The 17826-nt window shown below is 53.0% G+C and overlaps 1 protein-coding gene across 6 annotated transcripts in view; it reads right to left on the bottom strand.

Moving 5' to 3' along the window:
• The window catches only part of pisd (phosphatidylserine decarboxylase), a 30016-nt gene that overhangs the window by 10540 nt on the left and 1650 nt on the right, over positions 1–17826 (bottom strand). Inside the window, exons 1-2 of one of the 6 annotated variants that reach the window (XM_069182057.1) lie at positions 8895–9044; positions 2534–2683 (exon numbers count right to left, since the gene is read on the bottom strand). Coding sequence is in view for 3 of the 6 variants with exons in the window: in XM_006640096.3 (XP_006640159.3) it covers positions 2534–2739 (206 nt within the window). In the remaining 3 variants the exon portion in view is untranslated. Of the gene's footprint in view, positions 1–2533; positions 2886–8835; positions 9045–16584; positions 16761–17826 lie in introns of those variants that run through there. The other 5 variants (XM_069182054.1, XM_069182058.1, XM_069182056.1 and 2 more) reach the window with 5 other exon arrangements.

Here is a 17826-nt window from a genome sequence, read left to right as displayed (position 1 = left end):
CTTTAGCCTGAAGGGAGTGTCCCACACTGACAGGCTGGAGGAACAGAGTCTCTTTAGTCTGAAGGGAGTGTCAAACACTGACAGGCTGGAGGAACTGAGTCTCTTTAGTCTGAAGGGAGTGTTCCACACTGACAGGCTGGAGGAACTGAGTCTCTTTAGTCAAAAGGGAGTGTCCCACACTGACAGGCTGAGGGAACTGAGTCTCTTTAGTCTGAAGGGAGTGTCCCACATTGACAGGCTGGAGGAGCTGAGTCTCTTTAGTCTAAAGGGAGTGTTCCACACTGACAGGCTGGAGGAACTGAGTCTCTTTAGTCAAAAGGGAGTGTCCCACACTGACAGGCTGAGGGAACTGAGTCTCTTTAGTCTGAAGGGAGTGTCCCACATTGACAGGCTGGAGGAACTGAGTCTCTTTAGTCTAAAGGGAGTGTCCCACACTGACAGGCTGGAGGAACATGAACCAGAGGATGCAAGTGGAAACTAAAGAAACGTGCATTTAAAACCAACAGCAGGAGGCAGTTCTTTACACAAAATGTGATGGGAGTGTGGAACAAGCTTCACAGCCATGTTGTTGAAGCTGATGCCCTGCTTTCCGTCAAGAAACAGCAGGGCTGAATGGCCTCTCGTTTGTAAGTTGATGTTCCTATGGACCGAACAGCATCATCTGAAGCCATGGAGCCATTAAACAGCTATCCAGGTTGGGGCAAAAGTATCCCAAGAATAACCTAGCTGTGTTTCCTTAAAGCAGGCAGAATCATAGAGACGCCCCTTCACTTCCAGCCCGCGATCGGGATGCCAAACCACAACAAACATCCAATGTCCTACTGCTGCTTTCTAGCAACAAGGAGCAAATCTTGCTTTGGAGGAAAGGCTTTTGATAAACCCAGCCAGACTGATTTTTTACTCAATGCAAAAAAGGAAAAAATACAAACAAACAACAAGCACCTCTGTACAAAAAGTACAAAATCCAAGCCACACCAACGCAGGTGCTGCGTGAGTGTTTACTGCAGCCGCCGGAACGCAGAGAAAACCACCAGCCCGTCACTGCCCGATCACTCGGAAACCTGCTGCAGCCTTCAGGGGGCAGGGAGGCGTGAGAATCGCAGAGCAGGAGGCCATTCCGACAACGCTGGGATTTTCCAAGCCTTCGGCACGGAAAACTGCCAGGGCCGCTGCCCCCGATGGGAACGAGAGACGGCGCTCAGCAGCAGCGGTCCTGCAGGGCCTGAGGCAGACGCTCTCTGGGAAGGCTGGTATTATCTCCCCTGTCCGGACTGGAAGAGCCTCCAGGAAGCACCAGCACTTCGTCCCAGCGCCGCAGGGTCTCCTCCAACAGAGAGGAGAGACCGAGGGGTGCAGCAAGCAGCCCCCTCCCCCTCTCCCTCTCTCCCGTGCAGAGAGCACACAGAGCCATGGCCACACACAGCTCCCGGGTCCTGCAGGGACAGGCAGCCCACTGAACCCCTCCAGACCCCGGCGCGCACACGGCACCGTGCCACAGACACACTGCGCAGCCCCACGGTGCAATACACGCACCACACCGCACAACACACAACGCAAGACACGACGCGCGCCACACCGCACACAACACGCAAGACACGCCACACGCCACACCGCACAGCGCCACAGCCAGCCATTTCAGAAACCAAGACACGCATCTCTGGGAAACTGCTCACGCCTCACCCCCTGCTCCCAGTTTCTCCACAATACCTGCTGTCGGACCCCTCGAGCGCGGTGGAGCCCGGACTCCCTCTACGTTCCAGTTTTCTCCAGCCGGCGAGCACGCATCCTCCCTCCCTCACAGAGGGCGTCACGCAGGTCCCAGCGCTGCCTAGAGCGTCTGGCGGGAACGACCCTGGACTCAGCACAGCTGCAGCTGCCCACTTCGCCCACTGCAAAGAACAGGCACCAGGGGTCTGGCCTCCCAGCCCCCAACTCCGCTGGGTTTGATCTGCCTCCGAGCCCCACTGCCTGCCTGCCTGCCTGCCTGCCTGCCTGCCTCTCCGCGCCCCCTCCCCCTCCCCTCTTCACTGCAGACGCACTGCGCCCAATCACAGGCACCGGCGCTCAGCCCTGAGCTCTTTCTCATGCAAACACACCGAGACGGGCTGGGGAGAAAGGACAGTGCAGAAACTTCCTCCTCCTGCTTGCAAAACCCCACACAGCACGACGGGGAAGTGAGAGAGCAGAGAGCGAGGACCGGCGGCCTCCCCCTGTTTCTGCCTGAGCCCGGGAGCCCAGCACTGCAGAAACCGCTCAGGAAAGCTTAGGGGCAGTACACGGCAAGCAGGCCAAACACGGGCTCTGCACCACAGCGAGAGGGCTTTGCACATGACACACGCCGACACACAACACGCACACTCCCCCGCCGCCTCTCCCTCGCAGGCCTGCCATCTCTGTCCTAAACCCGGCCCGGACTCTTCCTCTCCCCTCCCTCCCTCCCTGGAGCTGCGCCAGTCCCTGCGAGTCAGTCCGTGGGTCCGTCGGGGTCAGTCGGCGGGCACCGGGCAGTGCCGTGCTGTCCAGCGGTAGTTACCTGAATCGTGTCCGGTGGCTGGGAACAGCGTTGGCCTCGCTGCGGCCGCCGCCGCCCCCCCCCTCGCCGCCGCCCCCCCCCGGCGCTCCGCGCTCCCCTGCCTGGCTCGAGCCGCCGCCCGGCCGCAGCCTGCGGGCATGGACCTTAACTCTGCGGAGGTTGTAGCAAGAAGGAGGACTATGTAAAGACCTGCAGCATCTCACCATTTCCCTGTACTCCACGGCGCTTTCCGCAGGTAGCCCTGGCACATGATCGCGCGATTAAAAGAGCTGAGCCCTCTCTCTCTCTCTCCTGCTGGCCTTCAGCCTCCGGCACGGGCGGATGTGACGCCGTCCAGGATAATCCTGCCTCCTCCCCTCCTCCTCCTCCTCCTCCTCCGCGCGAGGCTCTGCTGATGTCCCTGCTCGCCGGCGGGTCTCAGCCGCCGCAGCAGCGCTGATGCTCTCCTGCCTCTTCTCTCTCTCTCTCTCGCTCGCTCTCGCGCGCACAGCGGCCGGGTGCGTGGGGGAGGGGGGCCCTGCTGGCTTTGTGGGAAAACACAGCCCCGTGAGAACCGAGCGCCGCTGCAGACGGGCCGAAAACCGGCCTCCCCGGGCCGACCCGGCGTGGAGGCTGCCTCGCCGGACAGCCTCAGCCCTGCGGTGTTGAATTTGAAAGGTGCACGGCTCCGATAAAGACACCCACCCCCCGGAACCAAGACAGGCGAGCTCTGGGATTAGGGAGGAAAAGCCGGATTCTGGGAGAGCGGGCAGCACAGGCTGGAAGCCTGCTGTCTGAAGACAGGGGCGCTGATCGTCACTGTCTGGGTGCACAGGCCCGATGTCTCAGAGAGCAACAGAGGCCTGATGCTCAGATGACACAAGCGCGACAGCACTGCCTGGTCCCGCCTGCAGCGAGCCTCCTGCAGGGCCTGACTCAGACACTCCCGCCATGAGTGCTGCATGCCAAAGCCCATATCTCGATTTTTCATCCCAAAATAGCAGGGCTTCGAAGTAAAAAAAAAAATCTAACACTGTTATTTCTCCTTGTGTTTAATAATAAAAGATTATCATCATCATCATCATCTCCAGTGATAAAGGTGTAATTAAGCAAGCCACAAAAGCCTAACAGCTCTTGGACTGAAGACGCAACTGGCTTTACAAGTTTGAACTCATTTAAGATTTTCCCTGTTGCAACACCCAAGAAATCTTCACGTCTGTAAACATCTGAAGACAATCACTAGAATATTCAGATGGTAAATGTTTCCAGAATGCTTCTCAAAGTACAAGCAGTGTCTCCAGTCCAGTCAGGTGTCTAAGTGTGTGTGAATTCAGGGGGACTGTGAGAGGACAGGGACAGCAGTGTCTCTAGCAGTGTCTCCAGTCCAGTCAGGAGTGTGTCAGTGTGTGAATTCAGGGGAGTGTGCGAGGAGAGGGACAGCAGTGTCTCCAGTCCAGTCAGGAGTGTGTCAGTGTGTGAATTCAGGGGGAGTGTGAGAGGAGAGGGACAGCAGTGTGTCCAGTCCAGTCAGGAGTGTGTCAGTGTGTGAATTCAGAGGAGTGTGAGAGGAGAGGGACAGCAGTGTCTCTAGCAGTGTCTCCAGTCCAGTCAGGAGTGTGTCAGTGTGTGAATTCAGGGGGAGTGTGAGAGGAGAGGGACAGCAGTGTCTCCAGTCCAGTCAGCAGTGTCTCAGTGTGTGAATTCAGGGGGAGTGTGAGAGGAGAGGGACAGCAGTGTCTCCAGTCCAGTCAGGGGTGTGTCAGTGTGTGAATTCAGGGAGAGTGTGAGAGGAGAGGGACAGCAAGTGTCTCTAGCAGTGTCTCCAGTCCAGTCAGGTGTGTGTCAGTGTGTGAATTCAGGGGAGTGTGAGAGGAGAGGGACAGCAGTGTCTCCAGTCCAGTCAGGAGTGTGTCAGTGTGTGAATTCAGGGGGAGTGTGAGAGGAGAGGGACAGCAGTGTCTCTAGCAATGTCTCCAGTCCAGTCAGGAGTGTGTCAGTGTGTGAATTCAGGGGAGTGTGAGAGGAGAGGGACAGCAGTGTCTCCAGTCCAGTCAGGAGTGTGTCAGTGTGTGAATTCAGGGGGAGTGTGAGAGGAGAGGGACAGCAGTGTCTCTAGCAGTGTCTCCAGTCCAGTCAGGAGTGTGTCAGTGTGTGAATTCAGGGGGAGTGTGAGAGGAGAGGGACAGCAGTGTCTCCAGTCCAGTCAGTAGTGTGTCAGTGTGTGAATTCGGGGGAGTGTGAGAGGAGAGAGCTCAGTCAGTACATCATCCCTACTAAACACAATGAGTCCCAACAGGTAAAAGCTGCCAGTCAGTGCGGGTTCTTTCATCTCTTTACAACCCAGTGAGGACAATGAGACAGAACCAGACTGCAGACTCCCAATGCACAGCAACTTGACCCAGTCCAGGTTTCCCTGAAAGACGCAGCACTCTTGAACAGACCCAGACGACCGCCTGCAGTCCCCACTACTGTCCACAGCTGCAGGCGACAGAGGTGTGACCTGTCCGGGCGTGTTGTCTGAACGTGTCCCCCCGCAGGGCCCAGGCACCCTGGATTTTTCCAGCAGTCTCATTCATGTGCACCTCAATATGAACCAACAGACATGGCTGCCTAATTGGCTGTGAACAGCAGGGGTCCAAGAGGTTGCACAGAGTCCAGCCCTGTGGCTGCTCAATGCTGCGAACAGGCTGACCTGGCAGGTCACCCAGGAGCTGGAGCCCTGCCTGGAACAGAGGAAGATGAAGCAGGAGGGGCTGAGGTCAGCCCCTCCCCCTCTCTCACTACATTCCTGAGGGGCCCTCTGACCTCGAGCTGCTGTACTGTATATATCAGGATTCAAACAGCTCTACTGCCATGGCTGATGAATTACAGTGTGGCCAAAGCAGTGACAATTAACAAAATATTTACAGACTTTTACATTACGAACATTATTTGAGTGGGTCATTCGCTGCTCCTCAGGCTATGACAGGAAACCGCGTACTGGGCTGCCAGCTCATCCGAGTTCCCTCCATCTTACCTCTCCCAGTAGGACTGGGAGCTGTTGTGATTGTGGCAGTTGTGGGAATTCTGGGATTAGAAGTCTTATTTCAGGGAAGAATGTTTCTCTAATCCCAGAGTATTTCTCACAGTGCCGGAGGAATTGTACCTCTGTCTCTGTACATCTGCTGTTCTCTTGCCTCTCAGCTTGTACTATTCCACCCAGCCCCAGATCGACTCCTCCTCCTCTCCCAGCACCAGTCCGGTCCGGTTCTCTGCAGTACAGTCTGTCCCTCTACTTGCAGGCTTGTCTGGACCTGCGCTCAGCCCTGGAGAGCCAAGAGAGGGAGTGCCCCACAGGTGTGCGCATGGCCCTGCAGCACTTCACATGGCACACACCTGACAGGGAATCACACTCCCACTGTCCACCCCAGATCTTACTATTTGCTGCCAATAGCAGGTGCTTATAAATTTATTTTACAGTAAAACGCACAGGGCTAATGTATGGAAAACAGAGAGCGCTTCAGCTTCACCTTTAGGGATTTGTAACAGAGGGCTGCATCTGGGAAACGCCAACCTGGATTAAAGTGCCCTGCAATGGGACACCAATGTATTTACCTGAAATGAAGCGGAGATGGAGGGTAGGTAAAGGTAAAAAAGCAGTATCACTGCTGTCCCTCTCCTCTCACACTCCCCCTGAATTCACACACTGAGACACTCCTGACTGGACTGGAGACACTGCTAGAGACACTGCTGTCCCTCTCCTCTCACACTCCCCTGAATTCCCACACTGACACACTCCTGACTGGACTGGAGACACTGCTAGAGACACTGCTGTCCCTCTCCTCTCACACTCCCCTGAATTCACACACTGACACACTCCTGACTGGACTGGAGACACTGCTAGAGACACTGCTGTCCCTCTCCTCACACACTCCCCCTGAATTCACACACTGACACACTCCTGACTGGACTGGAGACACTGCTAGAGACACTGCTGTCCCTCTCCTCTCACACTCCCCCTGAATTCACACACTGACACACTCCTGACTGGACTGGAGACACTGCTAGAGACACTGCTGTCCCTCTCCTCTCACACTCCCCTGAATTCACACACTGACACACTCCTGACTGGACTGGAGACACTGCTAGAGACACTGCTGTCCCTCTCCTCTCACACTCCCCCTGAATTCACACACTGACACACCCCTGACTGGACTGGAGACACTGCTGTCCCTCTCCTCTCACACTCCCCTGAATTCACACACTGACACACTCCTGACTGGACTGGAGACACTGCTGTCCCTCTCCTCTCACACTCCCCTGAATTCACACACTGACACACTCCTGACTGGACTGGAGACACTGCTAGAGACACTGCTGTCCCTCTCCTCTCACACTCCCCTGAATTCACACACTGACACACTCCTGACTGGACTGGAGACACTGCTGTCCCTCTCCTCTCACACTCCCCTGAATTCACACACTGACACACTCCTGACTGGACTGGAGACACTGCTGTCCCTCTCCTCTCACAGTCCCCTGAATTCACACACTGACACACTCCTGACTGGACTGGAGACACTGCTGTCCCTCTCCTCTCACAGTCCCCTGAATTCACACACTGACACACTCCTGACTGGACTGGAGACACTGCTAGAGACACTGCTGTCCCTCTCCTCTCACACTCCCCTGAATTCACACACTGACACACTCCTGACTGGACTGGAGACACTGCTGTCTCTCTCCTCTTACACTCCCCCTGAATTCACACACTGACACACTCCTGACTGGACTGGAGACACTGCTAGAGACACTGCTGTCCCTCTCCTCTCACACTCCCCTGAATTCACACACTGACACACTCCTGACTGGACTGGAGACACTGCTGTCCCTCTCCTCTCACACTCCTCTGAATTCACACACTGACACACTACTGACTGGACTGGAGACACTGCTAGAGACACTGCTGTCCCTCTCCTCTCACACTCCCCTGAATTCACACACTGACACACTCCTGACTGGACTGGAGACACTGCTAGAGACACTGCTGTCCCTCTCCTCTCACACTCCCCTGAATTCACACACTGACACACTCCTGACTGGACTGGAGACACTGCTAGAGACACTGCTGTCCCTCTCCTCTCACACTCCCCTGAATTCACACACTGACACACTCCTGACTGGACTGGAGACACTGCTGTCCCTCTCCTCTCACACTCCTCTGAATTCACACAAACTGAGACACCTGACTGGACTGGAGACACTGCTAGAGACACTGCTGTCCCTCTCCTCTCACACTCCTCTGAATTCACACAAACTGAGACACCTGACTGGACTGGAGACACTGCAGAACAGGTTAAATCCATTTTTGCTGCATCAGGAAGCTAGAATCTCTCTTGTAGAGCTTGTTTCTCTCCTTTCATAAATATTTGCACTGCATTCACATTTACTCGTCCAATAATAGGCATGTTTGTTTTGTGTTTTCCGCATCTGTGTCAGCTGAACCAGTAATCCCAGTTCCAGCCCGTCCTCAGAGCACTGTCAGAAAACAGCACCCAGGAGGTTCAGAAGTATTACTTCTCAAGACAGATGCCCTTATCTGAGAAAGCCTAGAGCCAATGAGGAGGACAGCTCAGAGAGGTCCGGTCTGTGGCCCAGTGGACACCTGGTCAGTGTGCAGGAATGACTCTTCTCAGCCTATGCTGGACCCTACTCTGTCCAGCGACTCAGTGAGGGGAAACTCTCACGGCTTCAAATTTTTTGTAAAAAAACATTCTGCAACGGCTCAGATGTCCATTCACCTGCTGATCTCACAGGAAGTCAGCGAGCAAGACTGCAGATGTGCTTCCTGTGCGTCACTCGCACTGAGCCCCCAGACCGACGAGCACAACTCCCACATCCTTAACTTCCGCCCCCACTGGTGTGCTCATGACTGACCCCCCCCAGCTCTCTCTAAAAAGGCCAACAGAACCTCAGGGCTCATTTCTGAACCTCCTGCGGGGTTCTAGCCCCAGACCCAATCTCATCTTCAACACCGTCCAGCCCACTGATAAATCACTGGGTAGGAAAAAAAAGGTTTCCACACAGAAAAACAAAGCAGATGGCGTATAAGCCTTAGATTAACCGAATTGTACACTGTGCTGTTTTAGATCGGGGCCCTGAAGAAAAACTCTACATTTTACTGATCGGAGAGACCGCACCACAGAGAATAACCCTCAAGAAGCGCCCAGAGCTCCTCTCCTGTGAATTAGACACCCAGAACTGCCAAAGCCTGACTCCCCATAACCAGTGAGCATCAGTACAGATCAACAGCACCGACTTCCATAAAACTCTTAGACCTTCACCTGTGGGAGTTTCTCCTCCAGCTGAAAAGAGAAGACCGCTTTTCTTTTGTCTGACTTACGATGGATGAAGTCAGAAGTCGAACACTACCCCTCTGTCTTCCTCTCTGTCCAGTCGGAGACAGCTCGCAGCCTTGTGACTCCTCCCGCTCCTGAAATTCATGTGGGGCTCAAGCTCGGAGGGGAAGAATGAGACCAAACTGAAAGAAGAAGTTTCTGGTCTCTTTCTCACAGCTCCGCCTCCCCCTGTGCTCTACACAGACCCACTTAAAGGCACAGGCAGGGCAGCTGTGTGGGAACAAAGACTCCGCCTCAGCAGACAGCAGCCCTGCGCCTTTAACACTCTGGCCACAGGCTTGGCTGGCCTGGCTACAGAGCTGCCAAAGCCATAACAATTAACAGACGTTTAAAACTGTTCTGCTTCAATACACACAGTGGATATCAAAAGTCTACACTCTCTCGCTGAAATCTCAGGTTTTGTCGATGCAATGGCTGAAATCAAGACACATCATGACGGGCCTTTTTTTCATTTTTAATAAGATCTTGTAGCCAACAATGTTTAAGTGAAAAACAAATGGATCGGTTTTCAGAAAAATAATTAAAAAATAAAAAAGCTTTTGTTGGGCAAGTGGGCACACCCTTTATAAATTTGTAACTGTGTCAAATCATAGACGGAGGTAACTTGCCTTCACCTGACATCAACTGAAGTGACTGTGATTAGCCCTAAATAAAATCAGCTGCTCCTGTAGGACTTCCCTGAAGGTTTCTCGGCTGCTTAGTACAGAGATAAACATGGTCCACAAGGAGCTAACAGAAAAGCTACTTCTTAGTAAAAGTAAAAACTTCTTAGTAAAAGGGATCTTCTTGCTGAGAGGTGCAGATCAGGAGAGGAATATAAAAGTATTTTAAAAGGCATTACATAGATCATAGAAGACCATCAGTAAGAGGTGGAGGAAATATGGCACCACCAGGACATTGCAAAGATCAGGACATCCGGGCAAGGAGAGGGCTCATCGGAGAGGCTTCCAAGAGGCCAACAGCAACCTTAAAGGAGCTGCAGGAATTTAGGACAGTAACTGGTCACTCCCTGCATATTGTAACCATTTCACATATTCTCCACAAGTCGGAGCTGTGGGGTAGGGCAGCAAGATGGTATAAAGCCCATAATAATTTTCCAGGACGACATTCGATCTCCTTAAACCATGTGGGGACATGTTTTATGGTCTGATGAGACCAAGGTACAACTCCTTGGGCTTAATTCTAACAGCTCATCATCCCAAGAACACGGGACCTACTGTGAAGCGTGTAGGTCGATATGGTATGGGGGATAAGCACGATATGGGGCTGCTTCTCTTCAGCAGGGACAGGGGCTCTGGTCAGGACAGAGGGGGAACATATCAAGATATTCTGGTGGAAAACCTGCTCTCCTCTACCAGAAAGCTGAAGTTATGCAACAAAGGCATTTTTGTTTTTAATTATTTTTCCTAAAAATGACTTTTTTTTACTTAAATATTATTGGTTACAAGATCTTGTTAAAGTAAGGAATTCAGTCTTCACATCAACAAAAGCTGAAATTTCAATAAGGGTGTGTAGACTTTTCATATCCACTGTACTTGCTGAGTATCTGACCAGGGTAAGAGACAGCAAAGAGAAACGGACCCTCTTCTTCCCTGAATTACAGGCTGAGTGACCACAGCCTGGACATAGACACTAAACACAGGAGGACTCAGTGACCACAGCCTGGCCATAGAAACTGGGCGACACAGGCAGACCTGGCTGCCCAGAGAGGACAGGCTGTGCTCCCACTGCCAGCGGGGAGAAATAGACACAGAGGTTCACTTCCTACTGCACTGTGATTCTGGGATTGGACAAACATTCTCCCTTAAAATAACAAATCTAATCCCAGTATTCCCACACCTGCCAGAATCAGAACAGCTCCCAATCCTACCGGGAGAGGTGGGAGAGAACTCAACTGAGCTGGCAGCAGAATATGTGATCTCCCTGAGAGGGAGTTTCGCTAAACTTTTTATAAATGTTTTGTTAATTCTTATTGCTTTGGCAACATTGCAAGTCATTTGTCTCCCTAACACAGCCCCCCAGCATGGAGACACAGAGAGCTCTGCAGGAGCCCCTGGCCAGGAGGGGTCATGTGTCACATTCCACACACCTAGCACTCTGGGTAAGAGCGTAGCAATCAGACCAAGGGTCTACCCCACCCCGTGGACGTGCCGCCTGCTCCAGAGAGTCACGCTGGGACAGGATCCTAGAGGATTTCCTAAAGCAGGGACACAGGGATAGCCCTGGCCCTGGAGGAGCTCTGGCATGAGAGCAACAGGACTGGTGGATTACAGGAGCTCTTAAGAGAACCCGGTACAGACAACAGGCCAGTGTTTCTCCTCTCGCCTCCCTCTCTGTGCCTTTAACTCTCTCTCTGCCCCGGCATCACGCTCAGACATCCTTCCGGCTTTGAAAAGAGGATGTTGCACAACAGCTCAGGACCACGTCAACACAGTCAGACTTTGGACATGAAGTCACCGATAACACTTCACCACAATTTGGAAATAACGGAGTGCAGTGAGAGCTGGCTTCCTCTCACCAGCAGTGCACATGTGGCCGAGCGCTGCAGACCTCACACAGCCCAGCTCCTCTCCTGCGCTGCACAAACCACAGCCCCCACACTAGCACAGAAGAGCCAGAGTGAGCACACACACACACACTGCATCACCCAGCCAATCACAGCACGCACGCACACACACACTGCATCACCCCACCAATCACAGCACACACACACACACTGCATCACCCCACCAATCACAGCACACACACACACACTGCATCACCCCACCAATCACAGCACACACACACACACTGCATCACCCCACCAATCACAGCACACACACACACACTGCATCACCCCACCAATCACAGCACACACACACACACTGCATCACCCCACCAATCACAGCACACACACACACACTGCATCACCCCACCAATCACAGCACACACACACACACACTGCATCACCCCACCAATCACAGCACACACACACACACACTGCATCACCCCACCAATCACAGCACACACACACACTGCATCACTCCACCAATCACAGCACACACACACACACTGCATCACTCCACCAATCACAGCACACACACACACACTGCATCACCCCACCAATCACAGCACACACACACAGCATCACCCCACCAATCACAGCACACACACACACACTGCATCACCCCACCAATCACAGCACACACACACACACACTGCATCACCCCACCAATCACAGCACACACACACACACACTGCATCACCCCACCAATCACAGCACACACACACACTGCATCACTCCACCAATCACAGCACACACACACACACTGCATCACTCCACCAATCACAGCACACACACACACACTGCATCACCCCACCAATCACAGCACACACACACAGCATCACCCCACCAATCACAGCACACACACACACTGCATCACCCCACCAATCACAGCACACACACACACTGCATCACCCCACCAATCACAGCACACACACACACACTGCATCACCCCACCAATCACAGCACACACACACACACTGCATCACCCCACCAATCACAGCACACACACACACACTGCATCACCCCACCAATCACAGCACACACACACACACTGCATCACCCCACCAATCACAGCACACACACACACACTGCATCACCCCACCAATCACAGCACACACACACACACTGCATCACCCCACCAATCACAGCACACACACACACACACTGCATCACCCCACCAATCACAGCACACACACACACTGCATCACCCCACCAATCACAGCGCACACACACACACACACTGCATCACCCCACCAATCACAGCGCACACACACACACACACTGCATCACCCCACCAATCACAGCGCACACACACACACTGCATCACCCCACCAATCACAGCACACACACACACACTGCATCACCCCACCAATCACAGCACACACACACACACACTGCATCACCCCACCAATCACAGCACACACACACACACACACTGCATCACCCCACCAATCACAGCACACACACACACACACTGCATCACCCCACCAATCACAGCACACACACACACACACTGCATCACCCCACCAATCACAGCACACACACACACACACACTGCATCACCCCACCAATCACAGCACACACACACACACACACACTGCATCACCCCACCAATCACGGCGCACACACACACACACACTGCATCACCCCACCAATCACGGCGCACGCGCCACATCACACCATCCCATCACATTGTCATTCTACTCCAGGCACAAATCCATTAGAGAACAACAAGTCCAGCTTTGCCACAAAAACAATATAAAGGCAGCCTTGTGCAATCCAAGGTCATGTTCGCATTCCAGCACCGCTGCCTCCAGGCTGCACTGCGCCAGCTCTTTCCACTCGGAGTGCCTTCAGAAAAGCCGGCACCACGCCACTCCGATCGGCCAGGAGAGGCCACACCACTGCAGCCCAGGGCGAGCGCGTCACCTCTGCGTGTATCAGGGCTTGAGATTCAGGGTCGAAAATGAGGAGGAATTCCCCTTTTCCACAGCTCATGGGGGGATTTCAGCGTCACGGGCAGGAATAATAGTAGACCAATGAAACAAGTGTATCGAAATAATTATTACACAACACGAGCTTCATTGTAAATACTGTCCTACCTTGTTGCCAATCTGTCTTTCACTCCCCTCCATTGAAGGTACAAGAACCTAACTTCTTAAGAAGAATGCTTGTTTTTTTTCTCTTCCTCATCAAGTAACCCATGCTTTGCGCGTTGGTAAAGGCAGGCTTTCATGTTTGACCATCAAATGGTTTGTCTCCTTTAAAGCCGTTGCCAGGATGGACTAATATCTCTCCCAGTGCATCTTTAGTACAGTGAACCACAGGCCGGACTGTGGAGAAGCCCGTCTTCCTTTTGAAAACGCTTTGCGAGTGCTTTAATGATCTGCGAACAACTGACCCTGCACTCTGAGTTGACAACCACCTCACTGTATGCGGTGAACTCTAGTATTGGCTCCTCCAGGTGTATCTGCAGATCATGAAGCTTGTTGCTTCTTACTTCTTACTTGCCAAGTCGTCCTGGCCCCTTTTCAATGGTTCAACAGGTCAGGCTGCATCACCTGCAGCAGGGCCAAGCTGTGCAGTACAATCCGGTTCATTCTGAACTGAATTAGTCCCTGAATTTTTGAACCACTCCTTGGCGGCCATTATAATTTTTTCACCTCACTAGTTGCTTCGTGCTCAAAGGTTTCTACCCTCCCATCTGCAATTTCAGAGTTTTTTAAAAACTTTGTTTTCACCTTGTTTTACCTTACGTAGGTAATGAGCTGCTTACTGTCACTTACATCAGGGGACTCATCCAATATTAAAGAAAAAACAGGCCGCCGTATGGAAAAGTCATCTAAGAGTGTGCTTGCAATAGCCTGGTGCGTTTCTGACAACCCTTTGCCATCCAGATCGTCTCCACAGTTTGATCCCTCAATCTTAAGATGTCTTAACGAAGGACACCTCAATTTCCCTTCGGGATCAATAAAGTCTTATCTATCTATTCCATTTCCCCCATGAATCTCACGAGTTCCCCAAAAATGTAAATTGGCTACCTCAGTCTCTGCAACAAAGGACGTTTAACCCTTTTCTTGCCACGCGATTGTGCAGCTTCGATTGCACCAACTGCAGCACTGTTATCTGATTGTGCCTCGCGCTCAGTTACAAGCTCAGTTACAAGCAACTGCAGTCAAGCGTCTAATTAATGCAGTCGATTTTTTTTTTTAACACCAACCAGGAAACATCACACTACTGAACATGTTGCAAACTGAGCGGCTCATTCCTCTGTCTTTCGTGTCGAGCCACGGGTACGTTTTCAGCCACGTTCCCTGAAGCTCATCTCCGAGCGCTTTTCCCCCTGCCGTTTCTTTTGTCAGTCTCATCACCGTTATTGCATTTTTCCAAGCTCGGGGGCAGTTTTTTCTTGAGAGCTCGTCTTCTTCCGAAATAGACTTTATTTTCGGCCAACACTCCCATTTCTGATCAAATTAGTCAGTTAGATTTTGAAGCTTTTGCGCTGAACGGACGTTAACCGATTCCGAATCAAAATCAACCCGTTTTCCACTGCTATTCGTCCGCCTATAACGAATGCGAGATGCGTAAAGCGACCACACAGATATTGTAACGTCACCGAATCCTGCAGGAGTGCCGTGCAAAATGCTGGGAAACCTCAGTCCTTCAGTTCAATACGCGTGGATTGATTTAGGCTCATTCGACGTGGGAGACAGCTTGCCAATAAATGCGTGTGGAAAATTCCCGCATTATAAATGCAGGAATAACTAAAATTGTGCTGCACACCCGCGCCGAAATGCAAGCCCTGGTTTATGACAATCACCATTCACTCAGCCTGATGGAGCCAGCGTGTCCAGGCAGGACTCCACTTGTGCTGCAGGTGTGGCTCTTGAGCAAATACTCCCCAGCCTGCTCTCTCTCTTTCTCATCATCGCAAACATCCGGGTGATGGGACGTTTCTCACCCGGCGATCAACAGCTCTGGCCGAGGTGGAAAATAGGCTCAATGCGAATGTAGATGTGACACACAGCAACAGTGGTGGAATGGTAATAATGACTTCCACTACAGCTACTACTGGAACCCTGGACGTCCACTCAGAGGCACTCAACACAGGGCCTGGTCCAGCCAGCAGCTCAGCTGCTACACTCATCCTTCTAATTACCCAGTAAGCAATTAAGGAGCTGACAGGAGCATACTGGACAGGGATGTGTCGGTGCTCCTCCCTCTATCCGGCTCAAGTCTCTTTGACCCAATTCCCAGGAAGTGGACGAATTCCACGCACGCACGTACACACACACACGGAATCCCAGCATCCAGAGCGCAGGCCCCGCCTCGTGATCACCTGCTTCACCTTGCTGCATGCGCAACAGCAATAAAGGAGGACGCGCGGCTCAACAAACGCACAGACTCCATCGGCGGACGGGCCCCCCGCCCAATCACAGCGCCCCCTCCTGTCAGGCACAGACGAGCCGCGCTCAGAACCCAGGCTGAGAAGCGCAGTCCAGCACAAGGGGCTGCCTTTCAGACAAGTGTGAGACTGTGGCCTTAACAGCCCAATACTGGCCTCAACAGTTCAAGTAGGTGGCTGCAGTAGGTCAGGTGGGTCAGCTGCATCAGGCTGCAAAGGAACAAGTAATAGGTTTATTCCATGCTGAAAAGAGGAGAAAGAAAACCCAATGTTTCGGCCGTGGAGCCTTCTTCGGGTGTGAGAAAGACAGGGCAGTAACCAAAGGTAATGTAGCGGGAGAACAAAAGCTGGGAGAGAGGAGGAGCGAGGGGCAGGAGCAGGGCTCCTGGCCAATCAGGAGGTGTGAGGTCAGGATGGGCGAAGAGAGGGGTGAAATGAAACCTACAGTGAATAGAGAGAATTTAGAAGAAAAGTAGTTGTCGCAGCTACATCATGCTACAACGCTGCGTTTCTTTTCAGCAGGGAACAAACCTTTACTTGCTCCTTTACTGCCCTCGACGTCTAAATGCAGCCACGTCCCCCCTGCAGGAGCAGAGTCCTGCGCGCGGCGTGGGAAAGGGGCACCCTGGAGGTGACCCCCGTCTGTGCTGCTACATGCCAGGACAGAAGGGGGCGCTGTGGTTCGGCTGTGTGTCTCCCCCCCCGCGAAGACGCTCGTGCCTACCTGCAGCTCGTTGGCGAGGCGCGGCGAGACCTCGATGCCCAGCTGCTCCAGCCGCCGGTCTCTGTAGCGCCCGTACTGGGTGTACCCCGCGTACCCGCCGCCCGACGCCAGGAGCACGTACAGGGGCCGCACGCGCGCCCCCAGCGACAGCGAGGCGGCGTGCAGGCGGCGCCCCCCTGCAGGAAACACACGGATCTCGCTTTCACATGTGCCCGAGACCCAGCAGCAGCCCCCCGGCACGCGGCAGCCTGAGCCGTTCCAGGTTTACCGCGAGCTGCTGGGCCTATGTCCAGGCTGTATGGGTTAAATGGGAATTTCATCCCTTTTAACTCTGTGTGTGTTCATATACTGAGCATCAAAGAAATCTATCCCATAGCTACAAATGCTCAACGTTATTAGGCAAATAATCTTTTTGTGGAGCAAGTGTTGTGGATCAGACCCGAGATGCTCGTGGACGTCTCCCCAGCCGCAGGGCAGAGACAGAGGAGCAGCCCTGCGGGCTCCTGTCCCGCTGCCCCCTGCAACCACCAGTCAGCCCAGCGCGCCCCACTGGCAGGCAGGGCGTCCCCAGTGCAGCGTGGACACGCGCTGTCCAGCAGTCACCCCGAGACGAGCCCGCAAGAAGGTCCCAAGACCCTAGCAGAGTGGCGCCCTGCGGTCCGGCTGTCATCAAGCCCCAGCAGTGCAGCCTACTGGCCACTGGACTCTCCTGCCCTGACCGATAATGTTCAGGACCTGCATACTGTTTAAAAACAAACATGTGCATCGAGAGAGATGTTCCTTTTGATGCTCAGTATACTAATTCACCCAGAAACCTCATCTCTGTGTCAGCTCTTGGTAAGTCCTGGAGTGGATCAGACTGACGTACACTGATCTCAATGACTGAATTAAAACCACAAAGTCAAACTAATTTGTACACAATTTATTAAGATAAGATCACTTTATTGGCCATATGCAATTTCTTGTATTAGGAATTTGTCTTTTCGCAGACCCCGGCTTTCTCTCCATGAGACACACAGACAGGGAGAGAAGCTGGGGGTCAGAGTGCAGGGTCAGCCATTGTACAGCGCCCCTGGAGCAGGTGGGGTTAAGGGCCTTGCTCAGGGGCCCAACGGGGTAGGATTCCTCTGCCGGCCATAGGATACGAACTGGCAGCCTTCCAGCCATTACATTAGATGATTTTTAATACTTGTGAAGTAGAGGGATTTGTATCATTTTTTATAAAGACTGCAGAGTGAACCT

The sequence above is a fragment of the Lepisosteus oculatus genome, chromosome 22 (genome assembly GCF_040954835.1).
Source record: "Lepisosteus oculatus isolate fLepOcu1 chromosome 22, fLepOcu1.hap2, whole genome shotgun sequence".
Lineage (NCBI taxonomy): Eukaryota > Metazoa > Chordata > Actinopteri > Semionotiformes > Lepisosteidae > Lepisosteus > Lepisosteus oculatus.
This window is presented reverse-complemented; position numbering and strand designations above follow the sequence as displayed.